Source organism: Quercus robur, chromosome 2 (genome assembly GCF_932294415.1).
Source record: "Quercus robur chromosome 2, dhQueRobu3.1, whole genome shotgun sequence".
NCBI lineage: Eukaryota > Viridiplantae > Streptophyta > Magnoliopsida > Fagales > Fagaceae > Quercus > Quercus robur.
In genome coordinates, this window is record NC_065535.1 from 19,954,306 (window position 1) to 19,965,058 (window position 10,753).

Consider the following 10,753-nt stretch of genomic DNA (forward strand, 5'->3'; position numbering starts at 1 on the left):
GCGTTTGGATTGGGATGAAAACTTCTGCGTCTGCGTTTACGTTTTTTTTTTTTTTTTTTCACGCGTTTTGGAGCGTTTTGGGTGTTGCGGCTACTGTTCATGCACTGTTCAATGAACAGTAACCGCAAACTTTGACTTTTCAAATTTTTTTGACCAATCACAGCACATCGTGTACTGTTCACGGATCCACAAATTTCACTTTTCAGCAACTTTTTCATTAAAAATGGGTCCCACGATACTATTCACACATTTAAAAATTATTTCGCTACAGTGTTTTTCAGTTTTCAGTTTCAGTTTTTAGTTTTCAGCTGTATCCAAATGGACCCTAGTGTGATCCTAGAAGAACTGTTGTAACAACACCTGTTTACCGACCCCCATAGTTGAGGCTTGAGGTCATTGATGGTTGAAAGGAATGACCTTCTTGGGGTGGAGGGATTGGCTGCAGCAGGGGATCATGCATGTCATGTGAAAGCTCTGGCAGTGGTGATTCAAGCAGAAGAACCTTAATTACTTGTCCTGTCTTTGGCCTTTCCTTGTAGTTTGGATTAGTACACCACAATCCCACAATTAACAAGCGTTTCATCTCATCCCTGTTAAAACTCATGCGCAATCTCTCATCAGCTGCATTTAGAATATCTCCTGCAAGATAGAGCTGCCAAATCCACCTCACCAGTGACACATGAAATTCCCCATCTTGGTAAGTCCTCCTCCCGCATGCGATTTCCAGAGCCACTACACCAAAACTAAATACGTCTGAAGCTTTACTCGCCTTCCCTTCATTAGCATATTCTGGGGCCAAGTAGCCATAAGTCCCTACAACACCAGTACTTTGAGTCCTCAACCGAGGATCTACCAACTTAGCAACCCCAAAATCACCAAGTTTAGTACTGAAATCTGCGTCTAGTAATACATTAGCTGACTTGATGTCTCTATGAAGTACACAGTTCTCTGCTTCTTCATGGAGATAATGAAGGGCCGAGGCCAAGCCTAAAGCAATCTTGTATCTCGAAGTCCATGGCAAGATTTCTCCATCGCCAAAGAGATGATTGTCAAGGCTACCATTTGACATGTGCTCATAAACAAGTAAGAATTCGCCTCGCTCATGACACCACCCAATGAACTGTACCAGGTTTCGATGTATTAAACGGCTTATTATCTTTACTTCATTGATAAATAGACACTGAGAGTGTTGTGATTCCGTGAAGATTCTCTTGACAGCAACAGGGCGGTCTAAGTCACCCAAGGTTCCGCTGTAAACTTGGCCAGAACCTCCTTGACCTACCCTTCTATCATCTGCAAAACCCTGTGTGGCTGCAACTAAGTCCAAGTAAGAAAATTTTTTAGGCAACGCTCCTCTCTCAAGATCTGTACTTATGGAGGAGACTGAATCTGTGTCACCTCCATGGCTATCATTCTTGTATCTCTTCCTCTTCGCACCTGCTAATAACCAACTGATGACGCCCACTACAAGCATCAAAATCAAGACACACACTGCAACAGACACCTCCACAATTGTCCTCTTTTTATTGCAGCATAGCGCCGTGGACTCAAGATTTGAGTGAAATTCCCATGAATGAATATGCCAGTTATGCTTTGAGCTGCTGGCAGCAAAGAAACCAATTGTAACCAAATTGGGAAGAGCTTCTTCTAGATCAATAATATTGCTGCAAGAAAGATTAGACCTCCCTTTAATATAGGAGTTTTTCTCGTCATTCCAGAACGCATTAAGGGTCTTGGTTTTAGCATTGTAAGTAATCAAAACATTCCCAGTCAAGTTAGCATCCCTACGTGCATAGCTTTCTGAACAGTTTGTCTTTCCATTGATATTAATTCCAACGTTTGAATTTGGATTAATTTCGAACTCAACCACCACGATATCTCCACGTGCAGTCAAGTTGAGTGGATATGCCGGGGGAACAGGAGCCAGGAAAAAGGAAAGGCTGGCACTGGCATCAACACTGTCAATGGTGAAAGAGAAATTAGTTCTGAAGTTTGCCTGAGACCTTGTTGAGCAGTCCCAAAGGTGCATGCTCTCTGCATAGAAAATGATTCCGTTTGATGAATCAGAATCATCTGAGTTGAATTTAATTGCTCCACCGGAAGCAGCAGCATCACCTTTATGGGCGATTTTTGAAGCATCGTTATGACAAAAATCAGTTACGTTGAAGGAAAGTGGATTGGCAAAGGAATGTAGGAAGGGAGAGGAAATGAAGAGAACAATACAGGGACCAATGAAACAGTGACGAAGTCTGGTTATAGACATGATAAAATTGTTGTGGATTATGCCTGTGTTTTGCTTTTGGTTTGTGAAGGTTTTGGCACTCCTTGCTCTTTGGTTTTGTTTGCAGCTATGAATTGTAAAGAGCAAGGAGTGTGACCCGTTAAGAAGTATAGGTCTAGGATATTGGTCATATATAAAGACTTGGATTTTATCTTTTGTCTGAAAAATTAATTATTGAGGAAAAGCTCACAATCAAGGAGTCAATTAAAACTCAGTCCCCACTACCACTAGAAATGATGAAAAAGAGGATCCATCAAAATGGCTAGTAACTTCCACCGGCACATTGAAATTGCCTTCCTTTCATTCACATGTGAGTAATAGCATTTCGATTGTAATTAGAAATCAATAAAGCTGCTAGTAAACGAAAAATGAGAACAAGCACCAATACAATATCTGAAACAGAGAAGATATTATTTACATTCTATACATAATTTTTTGTGCATACCTTCCATTGGTAAAATTGATTTTATTTATTTTTATGTATAGAAAAAAAGAATTTTTAGTAAAGGTTTTTCAATAATTCAATATTTGGAAGTAAAGCGATTTAATTCTTGAATGTCTATATTGCAAACATAGAAAGTGTCAACTAATTGCGACACAAGATGACATAGTTGCGTCATAATTGCGACACAAGATGACATAATTGAAGTAATGAAAACGCTGAGAAAGCCGAAAAGAACTACAGTACAGTTGAGATTAGAAAAGGACTGTACCTTTACCAGAGAATGAAAAGGACTATACGTAAAACATGTATTTGCAACTTTCAACTTTTGTCTTAAAAAAAAAAGAAAAAAACTTTTATGAATATGCGGGCATTGTCACACTCCTAAATTAGGTTGCCATCATTCCACTTTGATCTTAAACGCAAACCCAGTTGACTTTTCAGCCACTTTTGCCGTACACAGTTCGTATAATATATATATAATATGGATTTTACTAATGTGTGCCGTTAGGGCACACTTTAATTTTCATTTTTGGAAATAATTTTCTCGAGAATTGAAAAAGTAATGACAATTTTTTCAATTACCGAGAAAATGTTTCTAAAAATAGAAAACTTAATGTGTGCCCTTAAGGCATTAACCGGGCCCCATATAATATACTATCTTAATGGTTATTTTCTTTGAAGGTACATCAAATTTTAAAAGAATTTACTAACGTGTGTTTTTATGACATATATTAATAAATTATTTTAGAAAATTTTTTATGGAGTAATTCATTGTTTTAACAGTTTTTTTAATTTTTCATAAAAATTTTCTCAAAATGAATGGTTAATGTGTGTCTTGCTAAAGAAACGGAGGCATACTTAGACCTTGGGGGCAATGCCCTTACCCCCTCCCCCAAAATTTTTTTTTTTAAATATTAGTATATGTACTAATTTTAGTAATTTTGTTATATAAAATTATATTTTGTCTCCTTAACAATATCATTCATTCTTTTAAGAGTAATGCTATAGGCACAAATTTTTCCTACAACATTGGTGCTTATTTGTGTCCACCATTTATATCACTTTTCTACTTACTAAAAATCACTCACCATATTTGCAGTTTGTAAAAAATAAAAATAAATAAAAAATTATAGCTTTAGCTTTTTCCTCCTTTTAAGGGCCATTAAAAATTTATAGGTCTAAAATCTAAAACAAAATATACAATCCCAAAAAAGTTAACCCAACAACAAAAATTACCAATAGTATACCTAAAAATAATTAAGCTCAATTAACAAATTTTACCCAAAACAAACAACCCGACCCTTTAAAAATTTAAAATAAAATAATTTTGTTCTTAACTAGTAGCAATGCACACATAAAAAACACACACAAAAAGACCCCTTACCAATTAAGTAGTAGAGCCAGGAGCCAGAGCCACTGCACGTAGCCGCCTCCGTTAAAGTCTTGGCTTTGTCCTTGCTCATTAAATATTAAGATAGTTTACCTTATATCAAAATCTATTACCAATAGTTTACTCTTGTCTTTCTCTAACTAATTTTCTTCTTTCTTTAGGTGGATCTTTTATACTTACAGTTTTGTTTTAAGTTGATGAGTTTTGTTGTTTTTGACAACTATACTTTAGGTTAATGTGTTTTGGTGTTATGTTTCTTAATTCCCCATCACATGTCCTCTCTCTCTCTCTCTCTCTCTCTCTCTCTCTCTCTCTCTCTCTCTCTCTCTCTCTCTCTCTCTCTCTCTCTCTCTCTCTTATGACTTTGGTTTGATTTTAGTTTGGGTTAACATAAAATTGTTTTGGAAGTAAGAATTTAAGTAAATATCAAAATACAATCTACCTGAAATATGTCTATCATGCAATTGTTTGAAGAATTGATTACTGCAAATTAAATTCTTATGCCTTTGATTTCATTTTAATTTTGGTTATGATTGATGAGTTTGGTTATCATGATAATCTTTTTGAGAGTGAGAAATTTGAAATACACCAAAATAATAAATTTAAAACTTAAAAAGTTCGGTTGTATGGGGAAAAAATCTAAGAAGACATAACCCACTATAACATAACTTAGAAGATATATGGTCCATTTGAAAAAAGAACAACATTAAACACACCCAAGATAACTAAGAGTAAACAACATAGAAAAGTAAATAGAAAGAAATATTTGTAGAGACATTGCATTCGTAGATAGAGACTCAATGAATAAATGGTTGATACTTAAATGAAATGAGGAAAAAGAGAAAGAATGAACTGGGGGACTCGAGAAAATTGATTATATTTCTCGACTAAGTGAGTCTATTTCTTCTAAAGAGGGCTAGTCTTATTAATTAGTATAAGTTGGAGGTAAAATTAATTTGGATTTTTAAGCTAATATAAGAGGGATTCAAACCCTAGACGTCTTCATTGAAAATACTAAGAGATGTCAATTGAACTATAAAACTCTTGATATTCATGATTTTGTAAATGGCATCAAGTTTTTTTTAAAATTGTCCAAACATTTATTTCCCATGATGCTCACTTTACACATATAATGTTTTTTTAAATTATAATTTAATAGTTGGAGGAAGGGGATTTGAATATGGATGTCTCTTTTTGATAGGTACACAATAAATGGCATGCATTTCACATATTCACACTCGAAAATGCGTCTAGCCCATGGGTTCATTTCCTTTCCTATAATAGTTAATTGGGCTACTTGGGATTTGACAAATTAATTATACAAGTGAGGAAAGTGGCAATAAGTAAAGAAGGCTGGCATTATAAGGCTTTGTTTAACGAATATTTTTAGGACATTTATTAATAAATTATTATATGAAAGTTTTAATACCACTTTTATATGAAATATTAAAAAAAAGTCAAATAATTATTTTCTCTTTCCCTTTCCCATAAAAATTTTATAAAAGTATTTCCTAAACGAATATTCTTAGAGCATCTGTTAACAAAATCTATATTATAATCATGGCTAACACTTTTTTATTTAAAACAAAAAGTGCACACCTCAACTGATCCAATTGAGTAAGAAAAATGTTAAAAGTATTATGAATTTCACTAAATAAGTAATGAATTTGATTAATAAATTTTAGAAATTTAATAAATAAATATATAATTTAAAAAAAAAATTATAATATCCCTAACAACATTGGACTCACACACGACCATAGGACATATATCATGCTTTGTGTTTTCCCCCATATATAGGAACACATAAAGTAAACCCAACCTGGTTAAATATTACTAAAATGTACACACTCTATGATTAAAAAAGAGTAATATTACAAATACAATTTTTTTTACAATATTCTAACAAATTATTAATGTGACAAATTTTTTTTTATTCTCACTTGTTTATTTATCAACAATCATTTATTATATCAATAATTTAAAATAAATAAAAAAGATGCATTTTCCTAAAAAATTAGACACAAAGGTATAGGTACGTTTGGATTGTGTTTTGGCTATGCGTGTCTGCATCTGGGTTTTTTTTTTTTTTGGGAAAAGCGCATTTCAAGTTTGGTAGTGGGTCATGTGCACTGTTTACAGAATTCACAAACCTCTTTTTTTAATAAAATTTTCATTAAAAATAGGTCCCACAGTACTATTTATTTATTTAAAAATTATTTTTAATTATTAATTTTCAATTTACAGTAAAATAAACATTGTTCAAAGCCGCACGTACCACTATCTAATTGGCCCAAAAAAGCCGCACGTACCACTATCTAATTGGCCCAAAAAAGATAAAGTTGGATGAAACTTGCCCCCTGTATACGCACTTCGAAATCAATCATTACAGCACACGTGTTTTGATGTACATGCTGATAAATTTGCGCGCTTCGTACGCTTCTTACACAAGAAGATACGTGACATATCAAAGCCGCCATTTTTTTTTTTTAAAAAGCTTGTCAACTGAAAAAACCGTTATTAATTTTTGTGTTTCAAATTCCAAGCATGTTTGGTAAAGAGAGGGCAGGCGTAGCATTTTGATTGGACCATATATGAGGGGAGGACAGGCGTAGCATTTTGATTGGACCATATATGTAAAAATGTAAACGGTGCTAGCTAGCTCGTAGACTCGTGGAATGCAACCACGTATGTGCTTCGAAGCTGCGATAGTTGTGGTCGGTCTGAATTGCCTTAGCCTCTTTTACTTTCGGTTGACATTTCAGGCCGCCTTAACCGCGTGCTGCCAAAATAAAATTTAATGCATATCATTGCTTTCACCATGTTTCATAGGCCGGTGCATCCAATGTCCAGAGGAGTATGGTTGGGTTTTGGGATACAAAGTCTCAAATCTATAAACAACTAAATTAACTCGTCTACAAAATTTAATTATAAAATTAGTTGAATCATAAGATTATAATCTTATTCAATAAAACAAATATTATTATATATTTTGAAAATCTAACTGAATATATATGTCAAATTTTGTGTCAATCAGATATTATTTATTATATGATCTATAAGTTTATATTTTATGCATAATTTTAAACTACAAAAACTTGTAATTTAAACAATTTTTTGATGACATAGCTATTGATTTTTAATTTTCTAAAAATTTTGTAGCTAAACTATATTCAACTAGTAATAATGTAAGTTGTATCGGATTATAATATATTTTGATTGATTGAAAAATTTATCAATCCGAATCCTACCCATGGGTTGGTGGGAACATCCTTGTGCAAGGGGATTAGGTCCTCATCCTCTCTATTTTACTTTCTACATTTAAAAAAAAGAGTCAATTTTAATTTTTATGTGTTGTTGAATTTTATCATTAATTATCAAATAATTTGTCAAATTTCTTATATTGCTGCTATTTATTAGGATAAAGTGAGTTGGTAAATGAAAATGTGTGGAAGTTCTGGTTTGTTAATGGAGGGCTAGTGACTTGTAGTCTAATTTCTGCTCTTTAATTGGAAACTCTCGCCATGACAATAATGTGCCCGTTTGGTTTGGACGTTTTCCTGCATTCAGAGTTTGCGTTTTGGGCATAGGACCCACGGGACCCACGCTACAGTAAACGTGTCCTTCTTCCTTCTTTTTTTTTTTTTTTTTTTTTTTTTTTTTTTTTTTTTGGTTTTCACACATTTCAGAGTGATGCGGTTACTGTTCATGCACTGTTGCATGAACAATAACCGCAAATGTTGACTTTCCATTGTGAACAGTGATCCGTGCACTATTCATGGACTCACAAATTCCACTTTTCAACAACTTTTTCATTAAAAATGGGTTCCACGGTACTATTCATACATTTAAAAAATATTTTGCTATAGTGTTTTCAGTTTCAGCAAAAATAAGCTCAATCCAAACAGACCCAATGAGTATAATATAATAATATATATGTAAATCAATAGGTTCTGATTTCCACTAATCGCAAGTAGATCTTATAAGCCTATAAATTAACTCATTTTCAACATCCCTATATAGAATAAAATAATAAAGTACAATGTTCATAGATATGCCAGATGAATTTATGTATAATTCTATAAACTATCTGAATAAAGAACTGTGTTTTATTTTGCAGAGCTTTGGACTAAGTTATTAGTAAAAAATTAACTTCAGTCACATGGCGATGGAGTTGAGTTATAGTATCCTGAAGAGGATAGGTCAAATGGAAATTTGTTGCACCGATTTGCTGATCACAGAGAGCTTGAATTTTCTTAATACTAATATTTCTATGTGTCAAGATGATCAAATTTTTTTCTCAAAAAAAAAAAAATGATCAATATTGTTCTAATTTGGCTAGAAAATGTAAGAAGACCCCCTAGAGTTTGGGTTAGTTACAAATTGACCCTAATATTGTCAATTTTGTATTATTGAACTATGAGGTTTAAGAATCGTCCAAATTATCTCAATTCTATTAACTATAATCGTCAAAAAATCGTCATGCATTATACATTATTTTTTATATAAATTTTATAGTAAAGTGGTCGTGTGCACACCGTGTGACCTTTTTTTTTTTGTCAATAATAGTTAACAAAATTAAGATTGAGGGATCAAATTGAACAATTCTTAAACCTAAAAGGTAAATAATACAAAATTGATAGCATAGAGATTAGTTTGCAACTAACCCAAATCTCAAGAACTATTTTTGCATTTTTGACCTAATTTTTTTTTATTTTACAACAGTGTATTAGAGCAAAATAGCTCAACTGGTTTAGACCTAAGATTTTTTCAAAAATAAAATGCAAAATTAAAATTTATGGTCTTTATAAGTTTTTGTCGCTTTTGACTAAAAATAAAGGTCTTTCTTTTTTATTTTTAGTTGATATGATGATGTTAGTATTTAGGGTTGGAGTTCCAACAATTACTTTTTGAAACTAAAATGTAGAATTTTACTCATTCAAATGGTAGTTTAATCGTTTACATTAAGTCCATATAGAAGGAGGATTAAGAAGCTACAACTTCTCCCAAAAAAAAAAAGAAAAAAAGAAGCCAAATGTACAAGAATCTTACAAATGTCAAATGTATGGTACGGCGTAAGCACATCAATTATTATAAATAAATACAACCAGCCTGGGCCACAATTGGTAAGGCAAAACATTATTTCAATATTTCACATATGCTGTCTATCTTTACAGAAAGAAAAAGAGAAAGATCAAAGATGGGTTGAAAATAGTGTTTCGTCTTCTCTCAGCGCCAAACAATTTTTCATTTCAAACGTACCTAAGTGGGATACAACATTTTCAGCATTTCTGTCGGCAAAACTTTGGACTAGTCCTCTTCCCCCCCGAAGTCTAGTCTTGCCCCTTCGGCTTTCCCAGGTCGTTTGACCACTTCTGTTTCAATTTCACGTGCAGGTAGAATGTATATTATAGGCCCACAAGCTAGATGGAGATGTAAAATAAGAAAGAGAATCCCTACCTGATATGCAAATCGATCGAATCACCAAATTTTAGATTCGCATATTGAAATCGAGATTTTCAGTAGAAAAGGTGAATCCTGTCTCTGATATGGAAAGACCAGATATATTAGTGTCTATTTAGTTTATTTTACTATTCAGTTTATTTTTGTTACTATTCATGGGTCTCACTGAATTTTTTGGTACTATTTAGAGGTCTTACTATATTATTTCAACTAACATTTACTTTTATCTACAGTACTTTCAGTAAAAAATTTTCAATTTCGGCAAAATAAGCAGATCCCAAACAAACTCTTAAATTTGTATATCGAAATCGATATTTAGTAGAAAATGTGCACTAACTTTTTTTTTTCGGCAAAAATATAAATTACATATTCGGTTTATTTTTGTTACTATTCATGGGTCTCACTGAATTTTTTGGTACTATTTAGAGGTCTGACTATATTATTTCAACTAACATTTACTTTTATCTACAGTACTTTCAGTAAAAAATTTTCAGTTTCGACAAAATAAGCAGATCCCAAACAAACTTTTAAATTTGTATATCGAAATCGATATTTAGTAGAAAATGTGCACTAACTTTTTTTTTGGGCAAAAATATAAATTACATATTCTTTTTTTTAGAAAAATAAATTACATCATTTAAGTTTGGTCAATTGTTATTTTGGTCTTCTAGGTTTTGTTTTTGTCATTCTGATCTTGTAATAGGCTCTAAATGAGCTGAGTATTTAAATTTTAAGTTTGTTTTTTTTCAAACATAAGCTAAGCTTGAGCCCATCACCAAATAAGATTTTATATTCAAGTTTGGCTCATGTTTTACCTCTTCACAATTCTATGAATTTTTACTATAAATAATAATTTAATATCATATGAACCTATTGATAAATTTATATAATCCAATTTCAAGTCTATATAAATATATTTTTAGACAAGTATACATATAAAAATATAATATTACATATAATTAAATCCAACTTGACTTGTTTATTAATCAAGTTTAAATTTAAGGTTTGAGCTTAACTTGTTTTCTTAATTTTTTTTTTGAAGACAACTTGTTTTCTTAATTAATAAACATAAACAAGTTTTTTCCCAAGTCGAGCTTCATTTATAGCCCTCATTTAAATAAAATACAAATTACACATTTTAAATTTAGTCTATTGCCATTTTGGTAAATTGCGT

At 32.2% G+C, this 10,753-nt stretch overlaps 1 protein-coding gene across 1 annotated transcript; it reads right to left on the reverse strand.

Annotated features, from left to right (window-relative positions):
* Window positions 1-2,312, reverse strand: LOC126712802 (L-type lectin-domain containing receptor kinase IX.1-like). Its single transcript, XM_050412270.1, has one exon. The coding sequence runs from the start codon at window positions 2,261-2,263 to the stop codon at window positions 365-367; it is 1,899 nt and encodes a 632-aa protein (XP_050268227.1). The 5' UTR covers window positions 2,264-2,312; the 3' UTR covers window positions 1-364.
* Window positions 2,313-10,753: the final 8,441 nt, after the last annotated feature.